General features: G+C 54.0%; 1 protein-coding gene across 2 annotated transcripts in view; it reads left to right on the forward strand.

Moving 5' to 3' along the window:
- The first annotated feature begins 1,587 nt into the window (after positions 1-1,587).
- Positions 1,588-20,505, forward strand: part of CLMN (calmin) — an 89,452-nt gene continuing 70,534 nt past the window's right edge. The window contains exon 1 of one of the 2 annotated variants that reach the window (XM_075614439.1): positions 1,588-1,930. In XM_075614439.1, the coding sequence (XP_075470554.1) occupies positions 1,849-1,930 (82 nt within the window). In that variant the 5' untranslated portion in view covers positions 1,588-1,848. The remainder of the gene's footprint in view (positions 1,931-20,505) is intronic. The other variant, XM_075614442.1, reaches the window with a different exon arrangement.

Below are 20,505 nucleotides of genomic sequence, written 5' to 3' on the forward strand. Positions count from 1 at the left end.
GGGGGGGAGGGGGGAGAGAGGGGGGGAGGGGGAGAGAGGGGGGAGAGGGAGGGAGAGAGGGGGGGAGGGGGGAGAGAGGGGGGGGGGAGGGGGGAGGAGGGGGGAGGGGGAGGGGGGGAGGGGGGGGGGGAGGGGGGGAGGGGGGAGAGAGGGGGGGGGAGGGGAGAGAGGGGGGGGGAGGGGGGGAGGGGGGAGAGGGGGGGAGGGGGGAGAGAGGGGGGGAGGGGGGAGGAGAGGGGGGGAGGGGGAGAGAGGGGGGGAGGGGGGAGAGAGGGGGGGAGGGGGGAGGGGGGAGAGAGGGGGGGAGGGGGGAGGTGAGAGGGGGGAGGGGGGAGAGAGGGGGGAGGGGGGGGAGAGAGGGGGGGGAGGGGGGAGAGAGGGGGGGGAGGGGGAGAGAGGGGGGAGGAGAGGGGGGAGGGGGGGAGAGAGGGGGGAGGGGGGGAGGGGAGAGGGGGGAGAGGGAGGAGGAAGGGGGGAGAGAGAGGGGGGAGGGGGGGAGAGGGGGGAGAGAGGGGGGAGGGGGAGAGAGGGGGGAGGGGGGAGAGGGGGAGAGAGGGGGGAAGGGGAGAGGGGGGGAGAGAGAGGGGGAAGGGGGAGGGGGAGAGAGGGGGGAAGGGGGAGGGGGGGAGAGAGGGGGGAAGGGGGAGGGGGGGAGAGAGGGGGGAAGGGGGAGGGGGGGAGAGAGGGGGGAAGGGGGAGGGGGGGAGAGGGGGGGAAGGGGGAGGGGGGGAGAGGAGGGGGGGAGGGGGGAGAGAGGGGGGAAGGGGGAGGGGGGAGAGAGGGGGGGAAGGGGGAGAGAGGGGGAGAGGGGGGGAGAGGGGAGAGAGGGGGGAAGGGGGAGGGGGGAGAGAGGGGGGAAGGGGGAGGGGGGAGAGAGGGGGGAAGGGGGAGGGGGGGAGAGAGGGGAAGGGGGAGGGGGGGAGAGAGGGGGGAAGGGGGGAGGAGAGGGGGGAAGAGGGGAGGGGAGGAGAGGGGGGAAGGGGGAGGGGAGGAGAGGGGGGAAGGGGGAGGGGGGGAGAGAGGGGGGAAGGGAGAGGGGGGAAGGGGGAGGGGGGAAGGGGGAGGGGGGAGAGAGGGGGGAAGGGGGAGGGGGGAGAGAGGGGGGCAAGGGGGAGGGGGGAGAGAGGGGGGAAGGGGGAGGGGGGAGAGAGGGGGGAGGGGGGAGAGGGAGATGGGGGGAGAGGGGGAGAGGGGGATGGGGGGGAGAGGGGGAGGGGGGGGAGGGGGGGAGAGGGGGAGGGGGGGAGAGGGGGATGGGGGGAGAGGGGGAGGGGGGGAGGGGGGGGAGAGGGGGAGGGGGGGAGGGGGGGAGAGGGGGATGGGGGGGAGGGGGGGAGAGGGGGATGGGGGGAGGGGGGGAGAGGGGGATGGGGGGAGGGGGGGGAGAGGGGGAGGGGGGGGAGGGGGGGAGGGGGATGGGGGGAGTGGGGGATGGGGGGGGGATGGGGGGAGGAGAGGGGGATGGGGGGAGGAGAGGGGGATGGGGGAGGTGGGAGTGTAACTCCCCGCACACATTAGCAGACACAGCACACAGCGCCGCCGCTATAACCTGTAGCTGCGTCACAATCACAGAACATCACAATTCTCCCCCGCAGCCGCCGGGGCAAGAAGCGCAGCTGCCCCCCGCAGCACAGGAGGAGGGGCGGAACCTGTCCCGGACCTGTCCCCCCCCGTGACCAGGAGGAGGCGTTGCCGGTCCCACGGGTCTCACCGCTTCCACGCACAACTTCTCGGGCGGCGCTGGGATTTTATCCTGGGGGGTTTATTCCCCCCCCACACCTCCCACTTCCAAGATCTCACCCCCCCCACACACCTCCCACTTCCAAGATCTCCCCCCCCCTTCCAGTCATGGCCGGGCACGAGTGGGACTGGTTCCAGCGAGAAGAACTTATAGGACAAATCAGCGACATCAGGGTCCAAAACCTGCAAGGTAAAGCAGCCCACGCGTGGGACCCCCGGGATCCAGCTGTGTATGGGTTTGGGAATAATGCACTGGTTCTGTGTCCCAGCTGTATATGGGTTTGGGAATAATGCATTGGTTCTGTGTCCCAGCTGTATGTGGGTTTGGGAGTGATACACTGGTTCTGTGTCCCAGCTGTATATGGGGTTGGGAATGATGCACTGGTTCTGTGTCCCAGCTGTATGTGGGTTTGGGAGTGATACACTGGTTCTGTGTCCCAGCTGTATATGGGTTTGGGAATGATGCACTGGTTCTGTGTCCCAGCTGTGTATGGGTTTGGAATGATACACTGGTTCTGTGTCCCAGCTGTGTATGGGTTTGGGAGTGATACACTGGTTCTGTGTCCCAGCTGTATATGGGTTTGGGAATGATGCACTGGTTCTGTGTCCCAGCTGTATATGGGTTTGGGAATGATGCACTGGTTCTGTGTCCCAGCTGTATATGGGTTTGGGAGTGATACACTGGTTCTGTGTCCCAGCTGTATATGGGTTTGGGAATGATGCACTGGTTCTGTGTCCCAGCTGTATATGGGTTTGGGAATGATACACTGGTTCTGTGTCCCAGCTGAATATGGGTTTGGGAATGATATACTGGTTCTGTGTCCCAGCTATATGGGGTTTGGGAATGATGCACTGGTTCTGTGTCCCAGCTGTGTATGGGGTTGGGAATGGACTGAGATTAATGTCACATAACCTAACTCTGCATGTGCTGCTATTGTGTTTGTTTTTTTCATTTTCAGGGTGCACATACCTTTCAGTGACCCCCTCCCCACTCTTTGGTGGCCCTTTTTTTGGCTGGTGTATCTAACCCCTCTCCTGCCACAAATACATTGCTGGCAGAGAAAGGGTAACATAGTCAGGTTCTGCCTCTATTACTCCCTGAGCCCACTGTACCCTTTCATTGTAGCACTTAGATTGTCAGCTCTTTGGACAGGCCTCCTTCTGCCTTATGTTATTTACCTGTTGCACTTATCCCATTGCTTGTCATTTATTTACCTCTATTGTAAAGTTGTAACGTACATGGCTGAAGCGATATAAATAACATTATACATATAAAGGATGACCCTTTGACACATAAGTTGCCCCCCTTCGATTGTTTGAAGGTAACCGTCCAGAAGTGCACGTCCCCTTACACACAGAGGACTTGTACATATTAACTTCAATCGCATCAGCCCCATTAGTGAATGACAGTAAATGGGATAAGAGCTGTGCCCCACACCTTACTAATTGCTGTGTGATCTGCGCTCACCTGCGCCTTCTCGCTGCGCTTATTATATAGTAGGAGAATAGTGTCACAAATGAATGACTGGTACTCCTGTATAATGATGCCTTCATGGACCAACATGACAATTAATGGGGATGTAGTAGCTATTAAATGATCCACACCCTTAATTCAGAGAAGGATGGGCTGAACAGAAGGGTAACAAGCTCTCTGAGGGGTCCCTTGTTACCATAGTGATTCCTAATGTTACATCAACAAACATTTTTAAACGATTAAGCAAATAAATAAAACAACACCCCATAACGTTACTGCATTTTCCTTATTTTTAGTGCAGGAGGTATTTTCCCTGTAAGTTCCCATATGGGTTACTATACCTGAACGGGGGGGCTGGGGGGGGGTTAATATACCTGAACTGGGGGGGTTGGGGGGTTAATATACCTGGGCGGGGGGGTTAATATACCTGAACGGGGGGGCGGGGGGGGGGTTTAATATACCTGAACGGGGGGAGGGGTTGGGGGGTTAATATACCTGAACGGGGGGGTTGGGGGGTTAATATACCTGGGCGGGGGGGGGGGTTAATATACCTGAACGGGGGGGGGCGGGGGTGGGGTTAATATACCTGAACAGGGGGAGGGGTTGGGGGGTTAATATACCTGAACGGGGGTTTTTCTCGCTGTAAGTGGCCTGAATCAGCGCCTTGAAGGAATGTTTTAAAGGGAACATGATTTAACCCCTGTGCTGCCATGTGTTGTCGGTCCTTCTAGCAGCGAAAGGGTTAATGTACAGGATATGTTTTCTAAAACATCTTTTTACTCTTCCTAAAGTTCCTTCTCTCCTGGCAAAGTGTCACTTTCAGGACCCGGTCCCAGGCTGTTTTTTTCGGAGCTGTAGCTTATTTCGGCTCCGGGGACCCTGTCCCTGAGAAACTTACCTGACTGGCTGTATAAATGCCTGCGTCACGTGGGACAATCAGAATGGCGGCTTCCTTATTGGCCCGCGGAACACCGAAGATGTAACCCACCATTTTGTTTCCCCTGGAGGGGATGTTACCGGCGGCACCTTCCCCGGTAGTTATCTCGGGACCATGGGCTCACGGAGCTGAAAAGAACGGAGACCCCTGTGATAAAAAATAATATCTGAGCAAGCAGAACTGCTCCTATACACCACCTGGCGCCGTATAGACGTAGCTACTATGTCATGGGGTCTGGCACGCCATAATCTACGTGCTTGTGTTGTAGTGGAGATCGCATTCTGCGTCATCAGTGACAGAGGGGGTCATGTGACACTAGTGCCGTGAGGGGCAGTCGCACTGAAAGGGTTTACCTATCTGACATTTGCCATTTTTGGCCTTTCGCCCACAGCAATAAGTAACACCAGGGTAATTGTAAGCGCCGCGGTGACGTGGGGCGCAGCGGTCACGTTAAGGGGGTGTTCCCCCGACGTTACGTTTTGTGTCTCCTTATGCCCACGGATATGGGGTCTCTTGTGGCTCTATAAATCCTGCTTGATAAGTTTGGAGGGTTTGGTTACTCACAATCCGTGTCCTTTGGGGAATTAAATCAGTATTTTAGGTTTGGAGTCTTGCAGACTTTTAAAGTGTTTCCTAATTCCAGAGCCCCCGATATATCGTTGGAATATGTAATAACGGCAGGTGCTGACCGTCGGTGTACACGGCACTTGCTGGTTAGGTCTCTCTTGGGAGTATGCCTGTGGGATAGGGACCAGTTGGTTCAAGAAGACGGACCCGGCATGGATGTGGTTGTTGCCCTTCTCTTGGGCCACATCGCAGGCCCCGCGGGGCAGAGAGAGGCTTCGGGTTCAGTCTGTGACCTGTGACCTGTGACAGGTTACACGGGGCCTAGGGAGCTAAACCCAACCTGAGCTGGAAGAATGAATGGGGGAGCGGGGAAGGGGAGAGACGTCAGCAGGACTGGTTTCTGGAGAACACAGCGGGGTCAGTCCCTGGGAGGAGGCGTCTCTCCGGAGGACCGGATATTGAGCCGGCGCTGATCACACTTTATGGTTTTGGCGCAGTGTTATAAAGTTCTCGCTGTTCTGCAGGAATAGTAACCCTGGAGCTTTGTTTGTGTCAATACCCACCATTAAGGTTTGGCCTAAACGTGTGGAGAAAGAGATGGGGCAGGCTGCAGTGATAACTTTTTTTTAACCTTTTTGCTGCCAGAGGGGAACAAAAGGGTAAATGGACGTGAGAATTCTTCATAATTGAAATTTGAGGGTGCAGAGCTGTAGAAACCTCACCGGTCTCTTCTTGGATTTAAATACCCTTAGTTCAAGGGTGCATGTATCTTTATTGCTTTGGGTACATTGGGCTTACAGGTATTGGGTTATCTGGTAGTATTGGGGTACCTGCAATGTCCCAGTACTAATACAATGCTGGGTAGGGATTAGTGGGATTTCCGGTGAAGGCGCTAAGACGCCGTGGCCAATATATCGGGGGGATCCCAGCTATATGACGACCCTTAACATGAGTGCACTTTGTAGATACATACTATAAAATCTACTATAAATCCACATTTCAAATGCATTAGAGGCCCCATATAATTCTGCTTTGAACCACCTCTGCTAATATATATATATATATATATATATATATATATATATATTTAGTATCTTGGTATATGTGGGATAATTATGTTTTTCTGTATACGGCAGCTGGATAAACCTATCCAATGTCCATATATCTGTTGTAATTCCTATGAGTTATCCATGTGCTTATCTTTATCAGACCTTGGAATACTAAAGCAGCATTACATGCTCAGACACATCATTAATTTTAATATAGCACTAACCGACACAGCACCGCATAATCTGCAGGCACAAAGAGATTATATTCAAATATTTGGTGGCTGAGGGACAGGGAAATAAAAAATAACTTGAATAAGGTCCAAGTATGTGAGTCTGGATCTCCATGGCCACGAGTGTCTTTAGGGGAATTGTTACAGGGGGCATTTCCTCTTGCCCGATGTTTTGTTAAATGCAGAAGTTCCTTACATTAACGCCAAGGTAATTATCTAAGCTGCCGAGTTCAGGGTGGCTGCTACGGACGCGAGCGTCCATGCGCGCCTCCCCCCCGTGCTCCTGCAGCCCAGCGATCTGTGTTCAGGCTGCAGGAGTCGGGCCGCGGCGTTTGGGGGCGGGGCGAACGTGTCATAGAGCTGGTTCGCTGAACTAGCTCACGTGACGCGACTGCAGCCCCAAATATCATTTCTGGCTGTAGCGGCAAAATGTAGCAGCGTCAACGCTGTACTTTGCCGCCGGTGGAGTTTTCAGTTTGAACACTCCCACCGAACGTGCGACGCACGTCGCGTAGCACCCACCCTGAACACGGCCTGAGAAGTATTAGGCTACGGCACCGCTGCACACGCGCATGCGAGACTGGCGGCGCATGCAGCCGAATTCCCCGGTCTGCAGTGAGCTGCAGGGGGAGAGACGGGGGGCGGGGCTTATGACAGGGGCGTGGCCATGACACCACACAGCAGGTTCACCCTCATTGGCTGAACCGCCGGGGGCGTGGCCTAGCGCTCCATCGCTAGGTCTAATCACAATTTTAATGTGTCTGAAAAACGCACCGCGCAGCAGGCCCGGCCCCATTGAGAGGCGGGCTCTTGTCCCCACAGCGCCCGCCGTAGCGAGCGCTGCTGCAGCCAGCGGTGACCAAGCCTTAGAAGTTTTATCTAATACAGGGGAGCACAAACTTGTGTTGCTGCGACCCCCTCCCCCACCCTCCCCCCCCCCCCCCTTAACTTGATGTGGCGTCAAACGCCGCCGCATTGTTATGGAGACGAATTCTGAAGCCGGCAGAATCAAGGTAAGTTGAAAGTTGCAGAGGCCTCAGGCCATCCCCCGGGATTTAATTTAAATGCCTTGGGGAAGAGTGCCGGGCCTCTGCAAACGCCTGTGCCCCACCAGAAAAATCTCCTGCCCCCCCACCCCACTTGGGGGCGCGCCCCTCAGTTTGTGCACCGCTGATCTAATACTACACACTGCTTTCTTTTAAACAATACATATAGGATTTTGAATGAAATGTGGTTTAAGTTAAAGCTGCAGTTTAAAAAAAAAAAATATTTATATATTTTTTCCCCATTCAATATGTGCAGCAATACAATCTGCGCACTGACAAGGGATTCGCTAAGCTGCAGATCGATCTGTTCTCCTGTAATCGATCGCTTGCTCAGGGTTATTTCATTCAGTTCTTGCACAGCATTCTGGGCAATGTAGTTCCTGGAATATGATTAACTGGGCTGTTACTTGATACAATTGGTGCACGGCTAGAGAGAGGGCGGGGCTCAAGAGTCAGAGCCTATCAGAAGGGGAAGGGGCTGTCACTTTGGAAATGCTTCCTACACTAGAAACATTAAAAATGTCTTTAAAACATTCATTTTTTTTAAATTTGTTAAATGCTTCAAGTATTTTCCAGAGTACAGAACTGATTTATTAAAAAAAAAAAAAAACCCCGTTATATGCTTGCCCTGCTGCTTTAAGGAAACATTGGCTTCTGGTTTTTGTTAAATGTACGTGAGTGTGTGTGTGTGTGTGTGTGTGTGTCTGTGTCTATTTATATAGTGCAATTAATGTACATAGCGCTTCACAGTAGTAATACACGGGACAATCTTATAAATAACAAATAATACAAAAAAAGATCATGGGAATAAATGCTTCAGACATAAAAGTTACATTTCGGAAGAGGAGTCCCTGCCCCGAGGAGCTTACAATCTAATTGGTAGGGAGAACGTATAGAGACAGTAGGAGGGAGTTCTGGTAAGTGCTTCTGCAGGGGGCAAAGCTTTATGTATCAGGTGTATAGTATTAGCCACAGTGCTATTCGTATGCTTCTTTAAGCAAGTGTGTCTTAAGGTGGGGTCTTAAAGGTGGATAGAGAGGGTGCAGGTCGGGTACTGAGGGGAAGGGCATTCCAGAGGTGTGGGGCAGTCAGTGAGAAAATCAGTTTCTGAAATCTATGTACGTACTATTCAGGCCGGGGGGGGGGGAGCACGTGGCGCGTGCGAGTACTGGGGGGGGGGGGGGGGGGGGGGGGGGGGCGGCGCGTGCGAGTCCTCGGGGGGCGCGCGGGTGTTACTTGTTAATTTCCAAGACAAAATACTACAAGTTCAAAATGTTATTGCCACTTGTCACCTATGTATTACTATAGCCACCAATGTATGGGAGAGAAGAGGGGGTCAGTACGCACCCTATGTATTTTCGGGGATCTTGTGGGTACGAGGCCAGATTATGATATAAAATGTGTCACTAAACCCTAACACTTAATAATGGTGTCTGTTTTTTAATTTATGTAGCGTCATCCCTGTACACCGCGCGTCACCTGCAGTAATACACATATCAATACAACACGTAAAGGGAATAAGCGCTTGAGACATATAAGTAACATTAGGATAAAGAAGCCCCAAGAAGTTTATAGATAATTGTGACCTGACTGTAACTCCTTCACTGCCACATAAAAACCTGCCTCCTTCACGCATCCGCTGGCAGGGAAGGTGGGGAATATTTTGCTTCAGTATTAATGTTTATCTGACTGATAATGCCAAACCCCCCCCCCCTCTCTGATTATCTGACTGATAATGGCAACCCCCCCTCCTCTCTGATTATCTGACTGATAATGCCAACCCCCCCCCCCTCTGATTATCTGACTGATAATGGCAAAAAACCCTCTCTGAATATCTGACTGATAATGCCAACCCCCCCCCCCCCTCTCTGATTATCTGACTGATAATGGCAACCCCCCTACCCTCTCTGATTATCTGACTGATAATGCCAACCCCCCCCTCTGATTATCTGACTGATAATGGCAAAAACCCCCTCCTCTCTGATTATCTGACTGATAATGCCAACCCCCCCCCCTCTCTGATTATCTGACTGATAATGGCAAAAACCCCTCTCTGATTATCTGACTGATAATGGCAACCCCCCTACCCTCTCTGATTATCTGACTGATAATGCCAACCCCCCCCCTCTGATTATCTGACTGATAATGGCAAAACCCCCTCCTCTCTGATTATCTGACTGATAATGCCAACCCCCCCCCCCCCTCTCTGATTATCTGACTGATAATGGCAAAAACCCCTCTCTGAATATCTGACTGATAATGCCAACCCCCCCCTCTCTGATTATCTGACTGATAATGCCAACCCCCCCCCCCCTCTGATTATCTGACTGATAATGCCAACCCCCTCCCTCTCTCTGATTATGCTTTAAAATAATGAGTTCTGAAGGATTTGGTTTCTTTGCCAAAGTGCTGAGCAAAGTGTTCACTGAGTTACATATTAAATGAATAAAACACCGGCTTTTCTGCGCCTTGTGAGCGCTTTTCTGATGAGTGGAATCTGATCCGTGACTTGAAGGCGAGTGAAAGTATCGCATCTTTAGGGAATGAATGTATTTTTAGTAGGAGAGCGGATCAGTTCCTATCGCACAGTGTGTTCATCTCTCGTCCGTGTACAGTAATCCAGAGAAAGAGACATTCACATGTGTCAGTTCTGACAGCCCAACAGGCCCTCCGAGAATATGGGAGGTAATTGGCATACATTTAGGGACATGGTTCTGAATAGAATTTCAGTGCCAGGCGTATAATGCAGAATAGAATCAGCCAGTGGGCAGGACGTGGGCAGGACGTGGGCAGGACGTGGGCAGGACGTGGGCAGGACGTGGGCAGGACGTGGGCATCTTTCTTAGGCCGCGTAAAGAAGTGAATTGTGTTTTTAGGTCAAGAGCAAAGATGGCTTCGTGTGATCAGGACAGGTTCAGGCTGCGGCTTCGTGTGATCAGGACAGGTTCAGACTGCGGCTTCGTGTGATCGGGACGGGTTCAGACCGCGGCTTCGTGTGATCGGGACGGGTTCAGACCGCGGCTTCATGTGATCAGGACAGGTTCAGACTGCGGCTTCGTGTGATCGGGACAGGTTCAGTCCGCGGCTTCGTGTGATCAGGACAGGTTCAGACTGCGGCTTCGTGTGATCAGGACGGGTTCAGACCGCGGCTTCGTGTGATCGGGACAGGTTCAGACCGCGGCTTCGTGTGATCGGGACAGGTTCAGACTGCGGCTTCGTGTGATCAGGACAGGTTCAGACTGCGGCTTCGTGTGATCAGGACAGGTTCAGACTGCGGCTTCGTGTGATCAGGACGGGTTCAGACCGCGGCTTCGTGTGATCGGGACGGGTTCAGACTGCGGCTTCGTGTGATCGGGACAGGTTCAGACCGCGGCTTCGTGTGATCAGGACAGGTTCAGACTGCGGCTTCGTGTGATCAGGACGGGTTCAGACTGCGGCTTCGTGTGATCAGGACAGGTTCAGACTGCGGCTTCGTGTGATCGGGACAGGTTCAGACCGCGGCTTCGTGTGATCGGGACAGGTTCAGACTGCGGCTTCGTGTGATCGGGACAGGTTCAGACTGCGGCTTCGTGTGATCGGGACAGGTTCAGACCGCGGCTTCGTGTGATCGGGACAGGTTCAGACTGCGGCTTCGTGTGATCGGGACAGGTTCAGACCGCGGCTTCGTGTGATCAGGACAGGTTCAGACTGCGGCTTCGTGTGATCAGGACGGGTTCAGACTGCGGCTTCGTGTGATCGGGACAGGTTCAGACCGCGGCTTCGTGTGATCGGGACAGGTTCAGACTGCGGCTTCGTGTGATCGGGACAGGTTCAGACCGCGGCTTCGTGTGATCGGGACAGGTTCAGGCCGCGGCTTCGTGTGATCAGGACAGGTTCAGACTGCGGCTTCGTGTGATCGGGACTGGTTCAGACTGCGGCTTCGTGTGATCAGGACAGGTTCAGACTGCGGCTTCGTGTGATCAGGACAGGTTCAGACTGCGGCTTCGTGTGATCGGGACAGGTTCAGACTGCGGCTTCGTGTGATCGGGACGGGTTCAGACCGCGGCTTCGTGTGATCAGGACAGGTTCAGACTGCGGCTTCGTGTGATCGGGACAGGTTCAGACCGCGGCTTCGTGTGATCAGGACAGGTTCAGACTGCGGCTTCGTGTGATCAGGACGGGTTCAGACTGCGGCTTCGTGTGATCGGGACAGGTTCAGACTGCGGCTTCGTGTGATCGGGACAGGTTCAGGCCGCGGCTTCGTGTGATCAGGACAGGTTCAGACTGCGGCTTCGTGTGATCGGGACTGGTTCAGACTGCGGCTTCGTGTGATCAGGACAGGTTCAGACTGCGGCTTCGTGTGATCGGGACAGGTTCAGGCCGCGGCTTCGTGTGATCAGGACAGGTTCAGACTGCGGCTTCGTGTGATCGGGACAGGTTCAGACCGCGGCTTCGTGTGATCAGGACAGGTTCAGACTGCGGCTTCGTGTGATCAGGACGGGTTCAGACTGCGGCTTCGTGTGATCAGGACGGGTTCAGACCGCGGCTTCGTGTGATCAGGACAGGTTCAGACTGCGGCTTCGTGTGATCGGGACAGGTTCAGACTGCGGCTTCGTGTGATCGGGACAGGTTCAGACTGCGGCTTCGTGTGATCGGGACAGGTTCAGACCGCGGCTTCGTGTGATCGGGACAGGTTCAGACCGCGGCTTCGTGTGATCGGGACTGGTTCAGACTGCGGCTTCGTGTGATCGGGACAGGTTCAGACTGCGGCTTCGTGTGATCGGGACAGGTTCAGGCCGCGGCTTCGTGTGATCAGGACAGGTTCAGACTGCGGCTTCGTGTGATCGGGACTGGTTCAGACTGCGGCTTCGTGTGATCGGGACTGGTTCAGACTGCGGCTTCGTGTGATCGGGACTGGTTCAGACTGCGGCTTCGTGTGATCGGGACTGGTTCAGACTGCGGCTTCGTGTGATCAGGACGGGTTCAGACTGCGGCTTCGTGTGATCAGGACAGGTTCAGACTGCGGCTTCGTGTGATCGGGACAGGTTCAGACCGCGGCTTCGTGTGATCAGGACTGGTTCAGGCTGCGGCTTCGTGTGATCGGGACAGGTTCAGACCGCGGCTTCGTGTGATCGGGACAGGTTCAGACCGCGGCTTCGTGTGATCAGGACAGGTTCAGACTGCGGCTTCGTGTGATCAGGACAGGTTCAGACCGCGGCTTCGTGTGATCAGGACAGGTTCAGACTGCGGCTTCGTGTGATCGGGACAGGTTCAGACTGCGGCTTCGTGTGATCGGGACAGGTTCAGACCGCGGCTTCGTGTGATCGGGACTGGTTCAGACTGCGGCTTCGTGTGATCGGGACAGGTTCAGACCGCGGCTTCGTGTGATCGGGACAGGTTCAGACTGCGGCTTCGTGTGATCGGGACAGGTTCAGACCGCGGCTTCGTGTGATCAGGACAGGTTCAGACTGCGGCTTCGTGTGATCGGGACAGGTTCAGACTGCGGCTTCGTGTGATCGGGACAGGTTCAGACCGCGGCTTCGTGTGATCGGGACAGGTTCAGACTGCGGCTTCGTGTGATCGGGACTGGTTCAGACTGCGGCTTCGTGTGATCGGGACAGGTTCAGACTGCGGCTTCGTGTGATCGGGACAGGTTCAGACTGCGGCTTCGTGTGATCGGGACAGGTTCAGACTGCGGCTTCGTGTGATCGGGACTGGTTCAGACCGCGGCTTCGTGTGATCGGGACTGGTTCAGACTGCGGCTTCGTGTGATCGGGACTGGTTCAGACTGCGGCTTCGTGTGATCGGGACAGGTTCAGACTGCGGCTTCGTGTGATCGGGACAGGTTCAGACCGCGGCTTCGTGTGATCGGGACAGGTTCAGACCGCGGCTTCGTGTGATCAGGACAGGTTCAGACTGCGGCTTCGTGTGATCAGGACAGGTTCAGACTGCGGCTTCGTGTGATCGGGACAGGTTCAGACCGCGGCTTCGTGTGATCGGGACTGGTTCAGACTGCGGCTTCGTGTGATCGGGACAGGTTCAGACCGCGGCTTCGTGTGATCAGGACAGGTTCAGACTGCGGCTTCGTGTGATCGGGACAGGTTCAGACCGCGGCTTCGTGTGATCAGGACAGGTTCAGACTGCGGCTTCGTGTGATCGGGACAGGTTCAGACCGCGGCTTCGTGTGATCAGGACAGGTTCAGACTGCGGCTTCGTGTGATCGGGACTGGTTCAGACTGCGGCTTCGTGTGATCGGGACAGGTTCAGACTGCGGCTTCGTGTGATCGGGACTGGTTCAGACTGCGGCTTCGTGTGATCAGGACAGGTTCAGACTGCAGCTTCGTGTGATCGGGACAGGTTCAGACTGCGGCTTCGTGTGATCAGGACAGGTTCAGACCGCGGCTTCGTGTGATCAGGACAGGTTCAGACCGCGGCTTCGTGTGATCAGGACAGGTTCAGGCCGCGGCTTCGTGTGATCAGGACTGGTTCAGGCTGCGGCTTCGTGTGATCGGGACGGGTTCAGACCGCGGCTTCGTGTGATCGGGACGGGTTCAGACTGCGGCTTCGTGTGATCGGGACAGGTTCAGACTGCGGCTTCGTGTGATCGGGACTGGTTCAGACTGCGGCTTCGTGTGATCAGGACAGGTTCAGACTGCGGCTTCGTGTGATCGGGACAGGTTCAGACTGCGGCTTCGTGTGATCAGGACAGGTTCAGACCGCGGCTTCGTGTGATCAGGACAGGTTCAGACCGCGGCTTCGTGTGATCAGGACAGGTTCAGGCCGCGGCTTCGTGTGATCAGGACTGGTTCAGGCTGCGGCTTCGTGTGATCGGGACGGGTTCAGACCGCGGCTTCGTGTGATCGGGACGGGTTCAGACTGCGGCTTCGTGTGATCGGGACAGGTTCAGACCGCGGCTTCGTGTGATCGGGACTGGTTCAGACTGCGGCTTCGTGTGATCGGGACAGGTTCAGACTGCGGCTTCGTGTGATCAGGACGGGTTCAGACCGCGGCTTCGTGTGATCGGGACGGGTTCAGACTGCGGCTTCGTGTGATCAGGACAGGTTCAGACTGCGGCTTCGTGTGATCGGGACAGGTTCAGACTGCGGCTTCGTGTGATCAGGACAGGTTTAGACTGCGGCTTCGTGTGATCGGGACAGGTTCAGACTGCGGCTTCGTGTGATCGGGACTGGTTCAGACTGCGGCTTCGTGTGATCGGGACTGGTTCAGACTGCGGCTTCGTGTGATCGGGACTGGTTCAGGCCGCGGCTTCGTGTGATCAGGACAGGTTCAGACCGCGGCTTCGTGTGATCAGGACAGGTTCAGGCCGCGGCTTCGTGTGATCAGGACTGGTTCAGGCTGCGGCTTCGTGTGATCGGGACGGGTTCAGACTGCGGCTTCGTGTGATCGGGACAGGTTCAGACTGCGGCTTCGTGTGATCGGGACAGGTTCAGACCGCGGCTTCGTGTGATCGGGACAGGTTCAGACTGCGGCTTCGTGTGATCGGGACAGGTTCAGACTGCGGCTTCGTGTGATCAGGACAGGTTTAGACTGCGGCTTCGTGTGATCAGGACAGGTTTAGACTGCGGCTTCGTGTGATCGGGACAGGTTCAGACTGCGGCTTCGTGTGATCGGGACGGGTTTAGACGGCGGCTTCGTGTGATCAGGACAGGTTCAGGCCGCGGCTTCGTGTGATCGGGACTGGTTCAGACTGCGGCTTCGTGTGATCGGGACTGGTTCAGACTGCGGCTTCGTGTGATCAGGACAGGTTTAGACTGCGGCTTCGTGTGATCGGGACAGGTTCAGACTGCGGCTTCGTGTGATCGGGACAGGTTCAGACCGCGGCTTCGTGTGATCAGGACAGGTTCAGGCCGCGGCTTCGTGTGATCGGGACTGGTTCAGACTGCGGCTTCGTGTGATCGGGACTGGTTCAGACTGCGGCTTCGTGTGATCGGGACGGGTTCAGGCCGCGGCTTCGTGTGATCGGGACAGGTTCAGGCCGCGGATTCGTGTGATCAGGACAGGTTCAGACCGCGGCTTCGTGTGATCGGGACAGGTTCAGACTGCGGCTTCGTGTGATCAGGACAGGTTCAGGCTGCGGATTCGTGTGATCAGGACAGGTTCAGACCGCGGCTTCGTGTGATCGGGACAGGTTCAGACCGCGGCTTCGTGTGATCGGGACTGGTTCAGGCCGCGGCTTCGTGTGATCGGGACAGGTTCAGACCGCGGCTTCGTGTGATCGGGACTGGTTCAGACTGCGGCTTCGTGTGATCGGGACGGGTTCAGGCCGCGGCTTCGTGTGATCGGGACAGGTTCAGGCCGCGGCTTCGTGTGATCAGGACAGGTTCAGGCTGCGGCTTCGTGTGATCAGGACAGGTTCAGACCGCGGCTTCGTGTGATCGGGACAGGTTCAGGCCGCGGCTTCGTGTGATCAGGACGGGTTCAGGCCGTGGCTTCGTGTGATCAGGACAGGTTCAGGCCGCGGCTTCGTGTGATCAGGACAGGTTCAGGCCGCGGCTTCGTGTGATCGGGACAGGTTCAGGCCGCGGCTTCGTGTGATCAGGACGGGTTCAGGCCGTGGCTTCGTGTGATCAGGACAGGTTCAGGCCGCGGCTTCGTGTGATCAGGACAGGTTCAGGCGGCTCTGCGGAGGAAACAAATTACTTTTGTACCTTTTAAAAAAGGGTCAGAGAGCATCAATTCAAACAGGTGTCTCTTTTAATCGGAGTATGAAAGTATTAGTCGCCTAATACCCCCGCAGCACTCATACTCTGAACCTGTCCCGATCATACTCTGGCGCTGCCAGGCCCCGGCACTGGAAAGATTAAGAATAAAATCCTATTCCTTTCAATGGGAGTTTCTTTAATAGTTACTCGCCCCTCTTGTTTTTGCGTTCCCACCCCCCAGCGCAGCGTTGCGTTCCCACCCCCCAGCGCAGCGTTGCGTTCCCACCCCCCAGCGCAGCGTTGCGTTCCCACCCCCCAGCGCAGCGTTGCGTTCTCTCGCTGTTTACTCACATAACAGGCAGGGTTGTCACCTATTGCTGTTTGTTGAATTCAGTGCGAGGCACAGGCCGATGCAAAGGATTGTGGGTATGGTATGTAAACAAGCAATGTTTACTTTTTAACCTCGTCCGCCCATTTCTATGACTTCCGTAGTATTCTGTCTGCCGTGTGTCCGCCTGTATAACATCAAGCACTCGGAGTGATGTATTGTATTGTATTGTATGTCTTTATTTATATAGCGCCATTAATGTACATAGCGCGTCACAGCAGTAATACATGGGGTAATCAAATAAATAACAGATAATATAAATAACAGGTCATGGGAATAAGTGCATCAGACATAAAAAATTATTGTAGCACAGAAGTGAGAATTAGGGGCACTCACTGGGTTTATGTATCTGCCTCAGGAGCGCAGCAATCATCCCCCACTGGGGAGACCTCTAATACAGGGTACATCCCCCACTGGGGAGACCTCTAATACAGGGTACAGCCCCCACTGGGGAGACCTGTAATACAGGACACCCCCTCCTGCTGGGGAGACCTCTAATACAGGGTACAGCCCCCACTGGGGAGACCTCTAATACAGGACACCCCCCCCCCTCCTGCTGGGGAGACCTCTAATACAGGGTACAGCCCCCACTGGGGAGACCTCTAATACAGGGTACAGGCCAGCCCCCACTGGGGAGACCTCTAATACAGGGTACATCCCCCACTGGGGAGACCTCTAATACAGGACACATCCCCCCCACGTTGGAGAGACCTCTAATACAGGACACATCCCCCCCACGTTGGGGAGACCTCTAATACAGGACACATCCCCCCCACGTTGGAGAGACCTCTAATACAGGACACATCCCCCCCACGTTGGAGAGACCTCTAATACAGGACACATCCCCCCCACGTTGGGGAGACCTCTAATACAGGACACATCCCCCCCACGTTGGAGAGACCTCTAATACAGGACACATCCCCCCCACGTTGGAGAGACCTCTAATACAGGACACATCCCCCCCACGTTGGAGAGACCTCTAATACAGGACACATCCCCCCCACGTTGGAGAGACCTCTAATACAGGACACATCTGGAAATGATTTCATGCTGGATTAAATATATCTTCTTTTGCAAAGACCGAGTGCCTGGACTAGCTTTCTTACTTATGAGACCTCTAATACAGGACACCCCCCCTACCCCCCCCCCCCTACTGGGGAGACCTCTAATACAGGACACCCCCCCCCTCCTGCTTTTGTGCCTGCAGTGCTACAATATACAGGAGACATCCTCCTAAAACAAGTAGCAGCTGGAGGTCTAAATACAAAAAAAAAAGGATTTTAATCCACGCAGATCAACGTTTCGGTCAAACACACGGACCGTTGTCAGGATAAGGGGGTGTGCGCACAGTGCTCCTTATATCTGTGTCTAAAGGGAACTGCGTTATGTGATACAGGTGGGCGGGGCGTGACTAATCACCGCCCATAAAAGTGACATCATCAAGTACCGTGGGCGTAGCTAAGATCGCACCAATAAACACAGAGATAAAGGTAACCCTATACACCTTAACCCTGTAAAAGACACCGGGTTGCAGCTTGCAATCAGTCACGAACACACCATCCGCATAAGAATAGTGGGCAAAACTGGTGCAGCGGGACCGAAAAACAGAGCGCTTCGGAAACGGACGGCACCAGTTCTGCCCACTATTGTTATGCGGACGGTCTGTTCGTGACTGATTGCAGATCCTAGCTGCACCCACGAAACTTGATGATGTCACTTATGGGACCGAAACGTTGATCTGCGTGGATTAAAATCCTTTTTTTTTGTATGACGATCTCCGGCTGCTTCTTGTTTTAGGAGGATGTCTCCTGTATATTGTAGTACTGCGGGCGCAAAAATATTGGAGAAACTCCACAACAATGCGTCTAGACAGAAAGTATATGAAATGTTGCTTTTCAATAGTAATAATGACTGTACAGGCATACCCCGCATTAACGTACGCATATATACAGGCATACCCCGCATTAACATACGCAATGGGACCGGAGCATGTATGTAAAGCAAAAATGTACTTAAAGTGAAGCACTACCTTTTCCCCACTTATTGATGCATGCACAGTACGGCAATCGTCATATACGTGCATAACTGATGTAAATAATGCATGTGTAACAGGCTCTATAGTCTCCCCGCTTGCGCACAGCTTCGGTACAGGTAGGCAGCTGGTATTGCATGAAGGAAGATATACGGCTGCATAAAGAAAAGCCAAGTTACTCACTGCGTTGACGGTCCACGTGGATTTGTCGGCGCGCTCCAACCGATGTAAGCGACAGGAAAAGTGGTTTGTTTGGCGGTGCACTGCTGCGAAACAGAACTGGACTGCCGATGTATTAAATACACAATATGTTAATGGCACCCATGCAAACAGACAAAGGGAGCCACTTTAAGCACTTACTTATAGAGCGAAACGCGTTAGAGCGGCTCTCTTTTCTGTTCGCATGGGTGCCATTAACATATTGTGTATTTAATACACTGGCAGTCCAGTTCTGTTTCGCCGCAGGGCACCGCCAAACAAACCACTTTTCCTGTAGCACTGCAGGACACAACGTACTCTCATCCTTGGGTTAGTTATCACGGGAGACCAGGGATCAATATCGCCAGACAGAAACACAAGAGTTTATAAAATGAATTTATTGGAAAACGGTAATCCACAGCAATACATATACAGAGACAACATACCCAACTGGGGAATACTGGGGTAACCTATAGTCCTAGGTGTAGGGACCTCCCTAGAGGGATTTCCCCTGATCTTCCCCCTGCAATGTCCTCTGAACTGGACTGCAGGCCTGGCACCTGCACAGCAGGGGGCGCTGCAGCTCCCCTTAGTTACAGCAAACTTCTGCAACTCTTCTGGCTCTGAGCCGGACTGCTAGGGGTCTCCCTCCCCACCGGTTGGTACCCTTAATGCAGGGGTGCATAAACTGGGGGGCGTGAGATTTTTCTAGGGGGGTGCGGGCGGTTGCTGAGCCCCCACTCTTCCGCAAGGCATTCAAATTAAATGCCGGTTGATCGGGTGAGGCCTCTGGAACATAACTTACCTTGCTTCAGCCGGCGTCTGGAGGCATCTCCTTGGCAACGGCGCGGGGTCATGTGGTGTGATGTCATACGCGCATTGCCATAGCAACACGGCGTCAAATGACGCTGCGGGTGGTGTGGCTTCACATGACCCCGCACGTCATTTGATGCAACACAGAGCTAAGAGGGGGGGGGGAGGGGGTGCGCGAGCACCGGAGGACAAGAGGTCGGGTGGGCACAGGGGCAAAGGTTTGCACACCCCCTACCTTACTTTGGCATGGTGGGCCATGCTGCAACATTCAGGGCCGGTGCTGTCACTGTGCCCAGCCCCGGGCTGGGGGGTAGAAATGCAACATAAAGAGTGACGGGGAAAGGTCCCAGAACTCTGCAGCTTTCCAACCCAACATCATGTTAACCCCTGGTCCCCGAAGTTTTTTTTATTTATTTATAAAAATATTTTACCAGGAAGTAATACATTGAGAGTTACCTCTCGTTTTCAAGTATGTCCTGGGCACAGAGTAAAACAAAATAATACATGGTTACAAATACAGTTACATAAATGAACAAGGTATACATTATATACAAGACATTGCATGCACAGTTAAAGAAAATATATATTATGAGCGTATGAAACAGTTACAGACCAGATTAAAGTGTGAGACAGCCTTAGATTTGAAAGAACTTAAGCTGGTGGTGGATATGAGAGTCTCTGGTAGGTTGTTCCAGTTTTGGGGTGCACGGAAGGAGAAGGAGGAACGTCCGGATACTTTGTTGAGTCTTGGGACCATGAATAGTCTTTTGGAGTCTGATCTCAGGTGATAGGTACTGCATGTGGTAGGGGTGAGGAGCTTGTTCAGGTAGCTGGGTAGCTTGCCCAGAAAGTATTTGAGGGTGAGACAGGAAAGGTGAACTTTGCGCCTAGACTCTAGTGATGACCAATCTAGTTCTTTGAGCATTTCGCAGTGATGTGTGTTGTAGTTGCATTGGAGAACAAAACGACAAATTGAATTGTAGAGGGTGTCAAGTTTGCTAAGGTGGGTTTGAGGAGCCGAGCCATATACTATGTCTCCATAGTCAATAATTGGCATTAGCATCTGGTGTGCAATACGCTTTCAGACCAGGAGACTTAGGGAGGATTTGTTCCTGTAAAGTACCCCTAGTTTGGCATAGGTCTTGGTTGTCAGGGTATCAATGTGCATCCCGAATGTTAAGTGGGAGTCAAACCATAAGCCCAGGTATTTAAAACTAGTGACAGGTGTTAGGGTGGTTTTAGCGTTGGTTCTAATCAGGAGCTCAGTCACTGGAAGCTTTACAAATTTAGTCTTGGTCCCAAACACCATTGTTACCGTCTTGTCAGTGTTTAAAAACAGTTTGTTTTGGGAAATCCAGTTTTCGAGTCTCAAAAAGTCAGACTGAAGTA

This window comes from Ascaphus truei, chromosome 9 (assembly GCF_040206685.1).
Source record: "Ascaphus truei isolate aAscTru1 chromosome 9, aAscTru1.hap1, whole genome shotgun sequence".
Classification (NCBI taxonomy): domain Eukaryota; kingdom Metazoa; phylum Chordata; class Amphibia; order Anura; family Ascaphidae; genus Ascaphus; species Ascaphus truei.